This window comes from Hyla sarda, chromosome 1, assembly GCF_029499605.1.
Source record: "Hyla sarda isolate aHylSar1 chromosome 1, aHylSar1.hap1, whole genome shotgun sequence".
Taxonomy (NCBI): domain Eukaryota; kingdom Metazoa; phylum Chordata; class Amphibia; order Anura; family Hylidae; genus Hyla; species Hyla sarda.
In genome coordinates this window covers 279,734,088-279,750,848 of record NC_079189.1, presented here as the reverse complement: position 1 = coordinate 279,750,848, position 16,761 = coordinate 279,734,088, and the positions used below count along the sequence as shown (strand labels likewise).

Sequence of the window (16,761 nt, the reverse complement as noted above, 5' to 3'; positions counted from 1 at the left end):
TGGACGAATATTCGTCATATATTCGCTAAATTCGCATATTCGTAATATTCGCGTTAAATTTTCGCATATGCAAAATTTGTTCGCCAGTCTCACACAGTAGTACTAGAGCCTTCTTTACACCACACAAGCTGGAAGCAGAGAGGGATGATCACTGTGATGTGTACTGTGAAAAAAAAAACTAATATTCGTAATTACGAATATATAGTGGTATATTCGCGAATTCGCGAATATGCGATATTCGCGAATAAAATTCGCATTGCTAATATTCACGAGCAACACTACTCGTCATGGATTTCAGTTACAGAAAACATAGAAAAACATTTTCAGCTTGCTGCTATATAGACATCTGCTGAGATGTTGGGTTAGTTATGCAATACTAGAAATCACTGAACAGTAGCAAAGGGCCTCTCATTCTAGGGTCATATTTTATAGGCAAAAACATGGGTGATGCTTTTTCAGATGTTTTTGCTAATGGCATGTTTTTGGGACATATTTTGAAACTTTTTTAGCCCTACCAAAAAGGTCTATTTATAAATTAAAAATGGAAATTGAGGCTCAGGGTCAATGAATATTGGATGATGATATGTTTATTATAATAAAATATATATGATAATTAAAGTATGTGCCGAACCTCACAGGGCCCTTGTGGGTCGGCAAATACACAATAAAAATTCACAATAAATATACAAATATAATACGGCAATTGTAACTAATATCAACAGGTATTAGTAAAATTCATAAAATTGTAAAAATATAAGAGTGTCCACAGTATCCGATAAAACAGCCAAAATTATCCACAGTGTCCGATAAATCAGTCAAAATTATCCACAGTGTCCGATAAGCCAGCCGAAAAAAATCGAGATATTCTTGAGAAATTGATCTAATAGTTCAGATGTTGGGTACCATGAAAATAAAGTGCATATTAAGTAAAAGTACTTTTAGCTGCTGAGGAAAAGTCCTACGGAGGACTTCAAACACGTCCAGCTTTCCCTTCTAAGTGCCACTCCATACAGCCAATATTTCAGAGACAGAACCCTCCAATTTTCGGCGCATCAAACCTATGCGCAACGCTCCAGCCACAAGGATACGCCACACCGGGCTAATTATCAGAGCCGTTACAAGGATCGGATCCTCTACAATTTGCTGTATCTTTTGAGACAAGCCGACCATCATCTGTACTAAGCCTGGACCACCAGCGCCACATCAGGTACTATGTATACAGCTATGCTGTACTTTTGAAGCGCTGCAGTCCCCTGTTTATTTGCCCACCAAAACCCACTGCATAATTTGAGACCGCAAAATCTCTAGCAGCAGGTGTTTCATTCAAGAGAACTAAATCCTTTACACAATTGTATGCATACATTGGATCACTTGTCTAGCAACATTGTATCCTCCCTATAAGCTCACTTCAGACATTGCTGCCCAGTCTCTAGCAGCGAGCTCTTTGCATAAAGAGCAAGAACTTATACATCGGATTACAAACGATTCTCATACAAGGGGATTCGTTTGAACAAAATTACTAAGAGGTTAATATGCACTTTATATTCATGGTACCAAACATCTGAACTATTAGAGTAATTTCTCAAGAATATCTCAATTTTTTCGGCTGGCTTATCGGACACTGTGGATAATTTTGGCAGTTTTTTCAGATACTGTGGACATATTTTTTACAATTTTATGAATTTTACTAATACCTGTTGATATTAGTTACAATTGCCATATTTTATTTGTATATTTTTTGTGAATTTTTATTGTGTATTTGCTGACCCACAAGGGCCCTGTGAGGTTCGGCACACACTTTAATTATTATATATATTTTATTATACTAAACATATCATCATCCAATATTCATTGACCCTGAGCCTCAATTTCCATTTTTTATTTATTGCATTTTACACCGTGGGTATAGGTGTTATTTGAGTAGCTTGGGTCCCAGGAAACTAATTGATAAAAGCCTCTCCTACTCTTTATACTATTTATAAATGAGCCCTTTTTGGGATATTTATGAATAAAATATACATTTCAAAATGCGCTAAAATATGTTACCAATGTATTTTGACACTTACCTACTTAACCCCTTCCCTCTTTGGTGATTTTCCATTTTTGCACTTTTGCTTTTTCTTCCTTACCTTTTAAAAATCATAACCCTTTCAATTTCGCACCTAAAAATCCATACGATGGCTTATTTTTTGTGCCATCAATTCTACTTTATAATGACATCAGTCATTTTACCCATAAATCTATGGCAAAACGGAAAACAAAATCATTGTGCGACAAAATGGAAGAAAAAACGCAATTTTGTAACTTTAGGGGGCTTCCATTTCTACACAGTACATTTTTTCTTTTATTTACTTTATTCTGTAGGTCCATACGGTTAAAATGATACCCTACTAATATACGTTTGATTTTGTCCTACTTTTTAAAAAAATCATAACTACATGCAGGAAAATGTATATGTTTAAAATTGTCATCTTCTGACCCCTATAACTTTTTTATTTTTCCAGGTATGGGGTGGTTTGAGGGCTCATTTTTTGCGCCTTGATCTGAAAATTTTATCGGTATCATTTTTGTTTTGATCGGACTCTTTGATCGATTTTTATTCATTTTGATATACAAAGTGATCAGAAATACGCTATTTTGGACTTTGTAATTTTTTTGCGCGTACGCCATTGACAGTGCGGTTTACATAACAATTTATTTTTATAGTTTGTATATTTAGGCATGCGGCAATACCACAAATGTTTATATTTATTTTTACTTACACATTTTTTTTTTTTTTATGGGAAAAGGAGGGTGATTCAAACTTTTATCAGGGAAGGGGTTAAATAATCTTTATTAACTTTTTTTATTCACTTTTTTTTGCAATGTTATAGCTCCCATAGGGAACTATAACATGCAGTAAATTGATTCAATACACTGATCCCTGCCATTGCATTCCAATGCATTGATCAGTGTTATCGGCGGTTGATTGCTCAAGCCTGGATTTCAGGTTTGGAGCAATCATTTGCTGAGGACGTGCAGGAGGCCGGTATGGCACCCTCCTGTTGAGTTCTAGCTGATCGGAACATCGCTATTTTAGCTGGGATGGTCCCGATCAGGCCGACTGAGCTGACGGAATCTTTTACTTTCACTTTAGACGTGGCAATCAACTTTGATCGCCACCTCTAAAGAGTTAATGCCGCACATCAGCCCCATCGGTGATGTCCAACATTAGCCATGGGTCGTGGCTGCTTATAGTAACCGGGAACCACTGGGTATGATGCGCGCTCACCTGCTGAGCGCGTGTCATACCTCTGGAACCGCTTATGAACGTTTATAAATGTCCATATGCGGCAAGAGGTTAAGGACACCGCCTGTTTTTACCTTAATGACCAAGCTCAATTTTTCAAATCTGGCCTGTGTCTCTTTAACCCCTTAAGGACTCAGGGTTTTTCAGTTTTTGCACTTTCGTTTTTTCCTCCTTACCTTTAAAAATCATAACCCTTTCAATTTTCCACCAAAAAATCCATATTATGGCTTATTTTTTGCATCACCAATTCTACTTTGCAGTGAAATTTGTCATTTTACCCAAAAATTCACTGCAAAACGGAAAAAAAATCATTGTGCGACAAAATCGAAGAAAAAACACAATTTTTTAACTTTTGGGGGCTTCCGTTTCTACGCAGTGCATATTTCGATAAAAATGACACCTTATCATTATTCTGTAGGTCCATATGGTTAAAATGATACCCTACTTATATAGGTTTGATTTTGTCGCACTTCTGGAAAAAATCATAACTACATGCAGGAAAATGTATACGTTTAAAAATGTCATCTTCTGACCCCTATAACTTTTTTATTTTTCCACGTACAGGGCGATATGAGGGCTAATTCTTTGCGTCTTCATCTGAAGATTTTACCGATATGATTTTTGTTTTGATCAGACTTTTTGATCACTTTTTATAAATTTTTTAATGGTATAAAAAGTGACCAAAATATGCTTTTTTAGACTTTGGAATTTTTTTACGTGTACGCCATTGACCGTGCGGTTTAATTAACAATATATTTTTATAGTTTGGACATTTCCAGGAAAAACTCTTTTTTTTTATATATCAACTGGCTCCAGAAAGTTAAATAGATTTGTAAATTACTTCTATTAAAAAATCTTAATCCTTCCAATAATTATCAGTTGACATGTTCTTTTCTGTCTGACAACAATGTTCTCTGCTGACATCTCTGCTTGTCTCGGGAACTGCACAGCATAGAGGAGGTTTGCTATGGGGATTTGCTTCTACTCTGGACAGTTCCCGAGACACGTGTCATCAGAGAGCACTTACACAGAAAAGAACAACTCAACTTCAGCAGCTAAAAAGTACTGAAAGGATTAAGATTTTTTAATAGAAGTAATTTACTAATTTTCAATGCAGTGAAGGAGTAGAAATAATCGGCAACTCACCAGTCTTCTCTAAAGATCGATTCCTTTATTCACATATACTCACAGCATGTAATGCAATCGGGGAGAGGGATCAGTGCAGGGGGGGTAAGTAGTTGGCGACAGATTCTGTTTCACTTGTTACACGAGCTTCATCCTGCCAGCGTCCATCCTTCTAGACCGGTATAGCCTTTTATAGCAGTGCTGAATATCACATCTTTGCTTCTGTTACCCCTAATTTGCAAATCTGTTTAACTTTCTGTAGTCAGTTGATATATATAAAAAAGTTTTTTTCTGGATAACCCCTTTAAGTGGTAATATTTCTGACATGCTTTTACTTAGTGACGCAATTCTGAAATAGTTTTTTTGTGACATATTGTACTTTATATTAGTGGTAAATCTTAGTTGATTCATGCAGCATTTTTTGTGAAAAACTCCATAAGACTGTGAAAGATTGGAAAACTTCAGGCTTTTTTTTAATTTATTTATTTTTTTGCATTGACTATATGATAAAAATTATGTTTTTTTTATTCTGTTGTTTGGTCCGATACCCAATTTGTATAGCTTTTTTATGTTTTTTTTTCCTTTTCTCAACAAAATCCTTTTTTCCCCTTTTTTGTGTTGTCATGTTCTGACAGCCATAACCTTTTTTAATTTTTCATCCAATGCCATTGCGAACAGACTGGATTTTTTATTGGTACCATTTTGCGATTCATGCTACCTTTTTGTCTTTTTTATTCCACATTTTGGACCGAAATATGCATATTTTTTTTACAGCGTTCACCATGCGGGATAATACCATTAACGTTTTATTGTACAGGTCATTACGCATGTGGCAATATCTATTATGTATAGGTTTGGGCATTTTTTATTTTTTTTGGTAATAATAAAGGGGCATTTTTGACCACGGCGCTGCGTCAACATATGCCGTGCCACCATAAAGCGGCCTGGGAGAAATGTGGTTCCGATGTGGTGGTCCAGCCTGCTGCATCACGCAGTGGCACGCCGCTCCCTGTTTCAGCGAGCCAAGGCTCCACCACCTCAGCCGAAGGGAGCTGTGTGTCGTACCCTCTTGTCGCTCCAGATGCTCCTGTTCCTCCTACTTTGAGTCAGTCATTCCGCCAGCAATCGGCGAGGCCATGTCCAAGAGACAACAGTATGCGCCCACTCAGAAGCTGAATGTATTCCTGTCCAAGTTGCTGGTGCTACAGTCCCTCCCTTTGCAAGTGGTGGACTCTGCACCTTTTAGAGAACTGATGGCTTGTGCCGAGAAGGTGAGCATACCAACACTCACAGCTATATCTATACACCACCACCAGAATAACGGCACATTGTTGCGCTTCTCTCTGTTCCCTTTTTTTCATATTTGAGTCTTCCTGTAAAATGAACTCTGAAAAGGTCACTGAGTATGTCCAGACACCTTTCCCATTTATAAGAATAGGACAGATTTAGTCTATTGTTGCCTTAGTCCTTAGGCCTGATATAAAGCATATGTGCAAACACTGCATGGCATGGATGTCCCACTGCATGGCATGGATGTGCAGAAAAAAAAAATCCTCTTAAGGGCCCAGGACGTATGGGTACGTCCTGGGTCCCAACCCTGCGATATAACGAGGGGTCACACGGTGACCCCGCATCATATTGCGGCGGGCCCGGCGTCATAGTGAAGCCGGGACCCGCCTCTGATAGCGCGCGGCACTGATCGCTGTGCCGCGCGCTATTAACCCTTTAGCCGCGCGCTCAAAGCTGAGCCGCGCGGCTAAAAACGAAAGTAAAAGTGCCCGGCTAGCTCAGGGAGCTGTTCGGGATCGCCGCGGTATAATCGCGGCATCCCGAACAGTTGTAGCACAGGAGGAAGGTCTCTTACCTTCTCCTGCGCTGTCCGATCGCCGAATGAATGCTTCAAGCCTGAGATCCAGGCTTGAGCATTCAATCGCCGAAAACACTGATTGATCCATTCCTATGGAGATGCATCAATCAGTGTAAAAGATCAGAAAAATAAAAAAGTTATAGGGGTCAGAAGATGACCATTTTAAACGTATACATTTTCCTGCATGTAGTTATGATTTTTTTCTGAAGTGATACAAAATCAAACCTATATAAGTAGGGTATCATTTTAATCGTATGGACCTACAGAATAAAGATAAAGAGTCATTTTTGCCGAAAAATGTACTGCGTAAGAACAGAAGCCCCCAAAACTTACAAAATAGTGGTTTTTCATCAATTTTGTCGCACGTAGATTTTTTTCCGTTTCACCGTAGATTTTTGGGTAAAATGACTAATGTCATTACAAAGTAGAATTAGTGATGCAAAAAATAAGCCATCATATGGAATTTTAGGTGAAAAGTTTAAAGAGTTAGGATTTTTTTAAAGTTGAGGAGGAAAAATTGAAAATGAAAAAGCGGAAAAGCCCTGGTCCTTAAGGGGATATATATATATATATATATATATATATATATATATATATATATATATATATATATAGATATATAAATATATATATATATATATATTTTTTTTTATATTACTCATACCCCTTCGTTTCATTCAACTGCTTCTCTCCTTGGTTCAACTTATAAGTGTGTAACAATCAGAAAATAGAAACAGATTTAAAAAAAATAACAACATGTTCCAATTTCTGGCTCTCAATAGTAAAAAAAAGAATCAAAGTGCTACATTACCTTAAATATTACATATATATATATATATATATATATATATATATATATTTATATGTATTTAAGACATCTAAATACATCTGAATACATACATCTGTTCTACATTTGTGTATTGCAATATTTCAGATTTCTATTATGTTAATATCAATATCCATTTGCACTCACTGGCCACTTTATTGGGTATACCTTTTTAATTGCTTGTTAACAGAAATAGCCAATCTCATGGCAGTAACTCAATGGAAAACTTTCTCTAGCACAAACCGTGCATCACAATGGGATTTAATGGGATTTAAGTGACTTTGAACATGGAAGGGTTCACAGAAGATGGTCCAAAAGAATGAAAATATTTAGAGAGTTGCAGTTGTGGGGACGGAAATTCCTTGTTGACATCAAAGGAGAATGGTTTGAGATGACAGAAATGCAACAGTAAGTCACATAGCCATTTGCTACAACCAAGGTATGCAGAATACCATCTCTGAACGCACAACATGTCGAACCTTAAATGCAGATGGTCTACAGCAGCAGAAGACCATCCCAGTTGCCACTCCTGTCAGCTAAGAGCAGGAATGGAGGCTACAATTTGCACAGGTGCACCAAAACTGGGCAATTGAAGAATGAAAGAATGTCTCCTGTGGCAATCAAATGGCAGGGTCAGAATTTGGTGTAAACAACATGAAAGCATAAATCCATCCTGCCTTGTTCAGGCTATTGGTGATGTAATGGTGTGGGGGACATTTTCTTGGCACACTTTGGGATCCTTAGTAGAGCAAAAGTTGACCAGATACCCGTAGAAACCAATTAGATTGCTTCTTTCATTTTTAGAGACCATCTTAAAAATGAAAGACATAATCTGATTGGTTGCTATAGGCAACTGGTCAACTTTTCCCTACATAGGTTTTTAATACATTTCCCCAATAGTGTTTCTAATTTTAGCAAATGCAGCATATGTTTACCGTTGTGTGTCCTAGATGCTACAGATTCCTTTTTTGTGATCATCTCAATATAGGAATGTATGAGCGCTTAAATGTGTATATGGTGGAATTAGGATGCATTAAAGCTATTCTTAAAGGGACATTACAGGCTTGGGTCCAGGGGTATAGCGATAGAGGGTGCAGAGGTAGCTATTCCACTTAAACCCTGGTTCCTGATGGGGTCCTTTAGGCCCCTCTAACAGGTAACAGTAACAAGTATTATAAAAGGCACAAAAAACAAGAAAATGTATCTGAACTGAAATGTTTTAGAATGTCCTATTTATTATTAAATGTTACTTCAACATTTTCTCATGTTAACAGTTGTTTATTTGAGGGCACGCTCATTCTTATGGTAAAATATGTGGTAACAAAATGAATTATAAGAACAGAACTCTTGTAACTGAGTTTACACTTGATGGCTTAACAGAAACTTCTGACCTGAAATCCGCTCTGTTTGTCGTGTTCTTCATCATTTACTCTTTGACTCTGGTTCAGAACTCAGTGTTGATAGCGCTCATCAGTTGTGATGCACAACTTTATACTCCTATGTATTTTTTTTTGCGCCAGTTATCATTTATTGATATTTGTTATTCTTCCTCTGTCACGGTCAGGATGTTAATGGACTTTGTATCAGATAAAAGGTCAATTTCAGTAGCTGGATGTAGCCTACAAATGCTTTCTTATGCAGGGTTTGGGGGAAGTGAATGTCTTCTTCTGGCAGCAATGTCCTATGACCGATATGTGGCAATCTGCCATCCATTGACATATTTACAAATAATTAAAAGGCAAACAGTGATAATCCTTCTTTTACTGTCCTACATTGTAGGTTTCTTTAATGGCTTTGTTCAGACTGGCTTCTCGTTTTTCCACTTGGACTTTTGCGAAAATCCTCAAGCCGTTTACCACTTTTACTGTGATGTCATAGCACTTATAGAGATATCATGTGGCGACACGCGGCTTAATGAAATGATACTATTTTCTTTAGTAGGCTTCATTGAGCTTTCATCTCTCTTAGTAATCTTGGTATCTTACGTATGTATAATTATAGCTGTTCTGAAAATACGTTCCTCTAAAGGACGGGAAAAGGCTTTTTCAACTTGTGCTTCTCATTTAACTGTTGTAACTCTATTTTATGGAACTATTATTTTTATGTATCTGAGACCTTCCAGCGCTTATAGCCCACAACAAGATAAGGTTATTGCTGTGTTTTACACAGTAATTATTCCCTTCCTCAACCCTTTAATATACAGCCTGAGGAATCGTGAGGTAAAAAATGCTGCCAGAAAGATCAGGATTTGTATTGAGCACAAATAAGATCTGAAGAAAAAAACTAATACTTTTTTAAAATAATTTTATTTGATAGTTTATGTTTTTTTTTTTTTTTACATTTTGAATCCAATGTACTTTACTAAGTCTAGTCATTTTGCACTTATCTTATTACATATTAAATCATAATGTTACAATAAAACAATCGATGTTTGCTTTATATTTTCTTTCATATTTATTTATTTATTTTTTTTTTTTTTATTCACATGCAAATAAAAGTTAACATTTTTTTTGAGAGAGACCTTGGTGGGCTGAGTGACGAGGAATGGTGTATAGTCTTGTCGCTTACCCCGTCGTTGTCTCTGTTGGAGGCTAACAGGCTGTCACAGCTGTTCTTTCTGCATAGGGTGTATAAGACCCCTCTGTTCTTATATATGGTTGGTGTTCGGTCCGACTCTGCCTGCCCTAGGTGTGGGGAGCTGGAGGCTCACTTGCTTCACATGATGTGGGAGTGCCCCATTTTAGATGCTTATTGGGCTGATGTGTTACGCCTTGTCAGGGATGTTTATGGGGTTACTCTGCTTAGAGAACCTAAGGTATGCTTACTTGCTCTTATTGGATGTGATAGGGAACCTTCCATGAAAGAGGTGGGGATCTTACGTGTGCTGTACCAAGCCAGGAAGCTCATTGCGCAGTACTGGATTAGACCGCCTCTTCCGGGTGTAGCTGATCTTATTAACAGAATATGGCAGATAGTATGCTTGGAGAAAGGGATATATATATTAAACGTAACATTGAACGGAAATTTGATAATATTTGGGGAGCCTGGGTACACCATTTTGACCCCCTGAGGACTGGTTCGTAATTGCTTGTGACCCCTCGGCCTGTGTTTATCTTGGGATTGGCTTATGGTTGGTGGACTCTCTATATGTGACTTCACTCTCTTCCTTGTCTGCCCTTTTCTTTCCCTCCTCTTCTGGTGGCTGTGTTGGATTGCCTGGGGGTGCTGCATGCTGGAGTCGTGTGCACTGGGATTGGGGGAGTCTCCCTATTGGAATATGAGTATATTAAAACCTATAATTTACTGCTTGTGTATATTCCTGCTCCTGTAGAGGGAAGTGATGGATTGTTTGTATGTATGGTGGGTGGGGGGTTTATTGTTGGGGAAATATTGTTGTATGTTTAAAAATGGTTAAACTATTAATAAAAATATCAGATTAAAAAAAAAAGTTAACATTTTGCAGCTTGGTAAAGTAAAAGGTAAAACCAAATCATTGTGACAAAGTTACCAAAAAAGACAATCTGAAACAAAAAAAAGACAAATATGGCCGAGTAGTGATATTTTGGTTGCTAATCTAAAATGTGCTCCATGTCTGCTGCATCTTTGTTAGGTACAGACAATCAAAAATGTACTATATTCCATATACAATAGAACTAGTGACAGAGGCGTTGCTAGGTCTCCAAAAGACAAGGGGCTAGAGCCCACAGCCCAACTCCTCCCATAACAACACCCCAAACATGCCCTAACCACACCCCCAAAACACCCCCTATTTACAACTCCAAAACGCCCCTAACCACACCCAGCCTTCTTCTTTAATATTCTTCCACTACTGTACATGACACACAGCACATATGCAACAACAATTCCCCCCCCTTCCCATTTTACCTAGTTACCCCGTATCCTATGGATGGGGATCATTTTAAATTTTAGGAATACCTCTAAGAGCAATAATGTTGTCAGTCCTCCTATACTGGCAGACTGAGGACAACCACCATAACTACCACCAGATTTTGTAAAGCTACCATGTAAAACTCCCATCATGCTTGGAGAGCCTCTGACATTATGGTAGTTGTAGTTTAGTAACAGCTGTAGAGCCACAGGTTGGGTACAGTGTCACCCATCACAAATGCAGAACTTACAAGTTACTACAGCTCTGATGGGACAGTCAGGAGAATGCACAATGATATCAGTGACTTGAGTGACGTCTTCTCTGTTGTCTTTTCTACTTCATCTTGTCCAGACATCAGGACTTTTTCCAACTATATCTTCTCTGCAGAGTCTGACAGCCGGACATCATTGGTTCCTTAATTTGTCAGCAGATCCTCATCCTCTGTATAAAGACAATAAGCATTATAACCCTGCCAGAAACTGTCACCTTAATATAACCCTGCCAGAAACTGCCATCTGCCACACACTGTACCTGTAATAATACTGCCACACAATGTTTTTTCTCAGTTCGGCTGACTACCACCCTTGCACTGTCCTCTTTCAGACCCCCTCAGTCTTCCTCCTCAAGCCTCCTCTGCCCTCCTCCTTCAGACCCCTCTTCCCCCTCCTCCAGAGCCATCAGTATTCCTACCAGCTCCTCTGTCCTCCTTCTCCAAACCCCTCAGTCTTCCTTCCAGCTCCTCTTTCCTCCTTCTCCAGGCTCCTCTGTCCCCCTGCAGGCCCCTAAGTCTTGCTTCAGGCTCTTCATCCCAAACATCACCCCCCCACCACCAATAAGTCCCCCAGGCTTCTCCCCTTCCTTGTCACAAAACCCCCCTCCCTGTCACAATATTCCCCCTCCCTGTCACAATACTCCCACTCCCTGTCACAATACTTCCCCTCCCTGTCACAATACTCCCCCTCCCCATCACAATACTCCCCCTCCCCATCACAATACTCCCCCTCCCCGTCACATCTCCCCCACATCTCTCCCCACCCCCTCCCCATCACATCTCTCCCAATAATGTTGTGCCAGGGTGTAGCGGTCAGAGGAGTAAGAGACCGCAGTGCAGAATTCAAGTATGGTACAGCAGACAAGGAGGCTGAAACAGACACCAGCTTTATTAAACAACAGAATATAATGGCCAGAGAATGAGGTTAACAGTATTAACAGTTCACATAAGTTTACAGGAAAGCTAACTGAAACGTGATACATAAAATGGCGCTCCTGCCAGCACACACAGCAAAATACAGGCTAGTCTTCTCTATTATGATCCTAACCGGGACACATTTCTACAACGCTCTGCCTAAAAGAGGCTGCTCTATGCCCTACCACAGCTTAGCACCGATGCACAGATCTGTATGTAGCTGAAGAGCTGCTTGTCTGGGTCTGGTAAGTCTGATTTCTGGATCTGTAGCTTGCTTATCTGATATCTTTTCCTCTCTCTCTCTGGTTTGCAGGTGCAGTCTGGTTTTTGGATCTGTAGCTTGCTTATGTTGGTCTGGTACCTTTTCCTCTCTCTCTCTCTCTGGTTTGCAGGTGCAGTCTGGAGCATCACAGTTCAGCTCTGCCTTCTCTGGCACGGTCCTGCTGCTCAGCCTCTGGATTAAACAATCTATATTCCCTCTCAGGACCACTTTTTACAGTCTCTTTCCTCAGCTCAGCACAGCCATAGAGAGCCACATACCACAGAACTCCAGGAACTTCCTGCTCCTCCTCTTCTGAGACAAACAAACTTTTATCCTCTCAACTCCTTAAGGACCCAGGGCGTACAGGTACGCACTGACGTCCTGGGATTTAAGGACCCAAGGCCTACCTGTATGGCCGTGTGAATTCCATGCTTGCTGAAATCATTCACCATGCACCCCGTGCAAACCAACCCTGGGGGGGGGGGGGAGTCCTGAGACCCCCCCAAATCGCTGATCAATTCAGATAGATTCAGAGCGATTCTGGGTCAATTGGGTCCCCGTGACCCAGAAAAAAGGGTGATAGGTGCCGTCCAACTAAAACCCCCAGCATACACAGACAGCCAAAGAGCATGCTGGGAGTTGTAGTTTTGCAACAGCTGAAGGTTTGCCCCCCTCCCCCATATGAATGTATACAGGGTACATTCACATGGACGGGGGTTTACAGTGAGTTTCTCGCTGCAAGTTTGAGATCCAGCAAATTTTCAGCTCAAACTTCCAGTGGGAAACTCGCTGTAAAGCTCTGCCGTGTGAATGTACCCTAAAAACACTACACTTCACTACACCTACACAAAATAAAGGGTAAAACACTACATATACATATACCCCTACACAGTTACCCCAATAAAAAAAAAAAGTCTGGTATGGCACTGTTTCCAAAACTGAGCCTCCAGCTGTTGCAAAACAACAACTCCCAGTATTGCCGGACAGCCATTGACTTTCGAGGCATGCTGGGAGCATTGCAACTGCTGGAGGCACCCTGTTTGGGAAACACTGCCGTAGAGTAATTTTGGTATTGAAGGCAAGTCTAATACTTGCATCCGGGTCCGTCCCCATGCAAATCCCTAATTTAGGCCTCAAATGCGCATGGCGCTCTCTCATTTGCATTTGAGGCTTAAATTAGGGGTTTGCATAGGGACGGACACTCAAACTACCCCCCCCCCCGCCACGATGTGTGTCATGAAGCAAGCTTTGGAATAAAGCCAACTTCGTTCAAGCAGCAGTGGTGAGTCCGCAACCCTGCGATGTATCGTGTGTTTTTACTTTCATTTTTAAATCCCCTGCGGTTAGCCCTGTATGGCCAGTATCGAGGAGCCATTCAGGGCTCCCAGCAGGGTTTTTAAAATGAACATTGTGAGTGGTAGCGGAGGCCATATTTGGTGTGCCACCTTGGTTAGTGGCAGGGCCACGGGTGTTGCAGTGAGTGGTGGGATCAGATGTTGTTAACCCCTGGGGCAAGATGTTGTTAACCCCTAATGTTCATGGCGCCAGGATGTGGTTGTTTGGTGTGGGGCATCACCAACAACCAGTCCAAAAACGGCATATGATAAATGAGAGTCCAAAGCAGGGTTTTGATGCAACTTGAACTTTACTGAAGAAGGCAGTATAACAGTCTTTACAAATAGCCAATTTCCACAGAGGTGACCGGGACACAGGAAACCTCTCAGGCTTGCTTGGACTTGTAGTCACTATAATGATGATGCAGGCCACTGTACTACTGTTATGAATTGATAATGACAGTAGAGACTTGACTTGTACTCACAGATTTGATGTAGCTGCAGATTTATAGCCTTTGGCCTAGATATGCTGGCCTTGACTTGTACAGGACTTATGCTTGCTTTCTTGTCCAGGTTTAAGAGAGAGAATGTGGAGCCTACAGCCCCTCATATATCAGGGGGCTGGACTAAAGCCCATTGGTAGCTGGTTGCCTGTGGTTACCTGTGCCCAGGGAACTCTGGGTATATCATGTGATCACACATCACATGACATATCACATGACCATAGGAAGGTCCTATACAGGGTAAATATCTTAATAACCTTTATATACAGTTTACATTCACTGTACGCTACATATATTAGATGTACATGCTTAATATACAACAGAATACCATATCATGACTCAGGGGGACCCTGCAGGAGAGCCGTGTGGACCTGAGGGACTCTACCTGAGGGGACTTTAGGACTGTACAGAACCATGTTCTGTACCAGGACACCACACATATGTTTATTAAAAGTGCTGTGGGGGGCAAGAAACATAGCGCTGCAGGGGGGGGGGCAGACATATAGCCTATATATCTAGCCCCCCAGTGCATTTATAATATGCCCCCCGCAGCGCATTAATAATGATATGACTACTACTGGCGCATTTATAAATATATACCCCCCCGCCGGTGCATTTATAATGTGCCTCCCGCTGGTGCATTTATAATGTGCCCTCAGCCGGCGCATTTATAATGTGCCCCCCGTCGGCGCATTTATAATGTGCTCTCAGCCGGCACATTTATAATGTGCCCCAAGCTGGCGCATTTATAATGTACCCCCCCTTGCTGGCGCATTTATAATGTGTCCCCCGCAGCATATTTCTCATATTATGCTACCGCAGCGCTATATGTGAAAAATATTTATATCAGCAGCCGGCTGGCGCGATGATGCAGATAGAAATATTTTTTATTCATAGCGCTGCGGTGGCATATGTATATAGAAGTGCTGTAGGGGGCAGATAACGCTCCAGCGCTTCTATATACATATGCCCTGCAGCGCTATGTATGAAAGTATTGTATCAGCATCATCGTGCAGGCCGGCTGCTGATAGAAATGCTTTTCACACATAGCGCTGCAGTGGCATAAAATGAGAAATGTGCTGCGAGGGGCACATTATAAATGCACCGGCGGGGGGTATATATTTATAAATGCTCCGGAGGGGGGGTCATATCTTTATTAATGCGCTGCGGGGGGCATATTATAAATGTATATAGATATATAGGCTATATGTCTGCCCCCCCTGCAGCACTATATATCTTGCCCCCCACAGCGCCTTTAATATACATATGGCCCCCGCTGCCACTCACAATGTTCATTTTAAAAACCCTGTGGAGAGCCCTGAATGGCTCCTTGGTACCGGCCATTCAGGGCTCCCCGCGGGGGATTTAAAAATGAAAGTAAAAACACACCATACATCGCAGGGGAGCGCAGCATGTCGCCGGCTCCCCTGCTTAATAACTTCTGATCGCATGGGGTCGCAGAAGTGAGACCCAGTGCGATCAATCCCTCAGCGCCTGTACTGCAACCCCCATCATGGAACAGAGTCTGTTCCATGATGGGGGTAGTAGTACAAACGCCATTGTAGCCTCCCCAGCCACCAGCAGACTCCCGCAGCCAGGGAACTACTACTCCCATCATAGAAACAAGTCTGTTCCATGATGGGAGTAGTTGTAGTCCTGGCTGTGGGAGTCTGTAGGCAGAGGTGTTAAAACGGCTGTACATGAAGGATTTTATAACGGGTCTTAATGGATGAATATGCCCATTATTTTCATGGACATTATTCAGCCGTTAGCACCCATTATTTCATCCGTGATTATACATCCATTTTTACACAGAACACGTATGTTTAATAACGGATGAATACTCATAGTGTGAAAGGAGCCTAAGAGAAGAGAAAAAAGATATATTAATGGGAGGTCATCTGAGCGATATTTAGCATTTAGTGTGCTTTACAAGAACAATAAGAATATGGAAATACGGTAGGTATAATGGGCACATACAGAGGGATTCTGCAGTCCATTTAAATAAATAAATAAATAAATAATATATGGGCTAAAAACTGGAAAAGATGCAAAACAAAAGAGGGAAACAATACAACAAAAATTGCATAGTATTGTGTCTGGTAGTCACAGGTAGAGAGACAGAGGTCAGTATATATACTATAATATAAAATGGTGTCATAGTGATAAATAAAAAAAATGGAAAAGATGCATAAGAATAAATGCATGAGAATAAAAAGAATGCAGAATTGATATATATATAAATATATAAATAAATATAAAAATGTTATAAAAAATGATATATGTGTGTGTGTGTATATATATATATATATATATATATATATATATATATTTATATATATATTTATGGTCAGGCCTTTCAGTGTGTATGGAACGTACGCCTACCTAACCTAACATACCATGATAACTATAACCCTATTTCTTATCCTTTAACAAGAATGCCGGACATAACCTACCTTATCTAATCTGCGGCAGAGGTG

The 16,761-nt window shown here is 40.3% G+C and overlaps 2 protein-coding genes across 2 annotated transcripts in view; one reads left to right on the top strand and one right to left on the bottom strand.

The window, feature by feature from the left end:
• LOC130305375 (olfactory receptor 13G1-like) overlaps positions 1-14,378 on the bottom strand; it is a 90,394-nt gene extending 76,016 nt beyond the window's left edge. The window contains exon 1 of the mRNA XM_056551989.1: positions 14,264-14,378. The gene's annotated coding sequence lies outside the window, so the exon portion shown is untranslated. The remainder of the gene's footprint in view (positions 1-14,263) is intronic.
• LOC130358444 (olfactory receptor 1020-like) lies at positions 8,433-9,374 on the top strand. The gene has a single exon (XM_056561758.1). It carries the CDS (start codon positions 8,433-8,435, stop codon positions 9,372-9,374), a length of 942 nt encoding a protein of 313 aa, XP_056417733.1.
• Positions 14,379-16,761: the final 2,383 nt, after the last annotated feature.

Bases quoted from the DNA above. Each gene is read 5' to 3' on its own strand.
- LOC130358444 (XM_056561758.1), top strand. From the start codon at position 8,433: ATGAATTATAAGAACAGAACTCTTGTAACTGAGTTTACACTTGATGGC.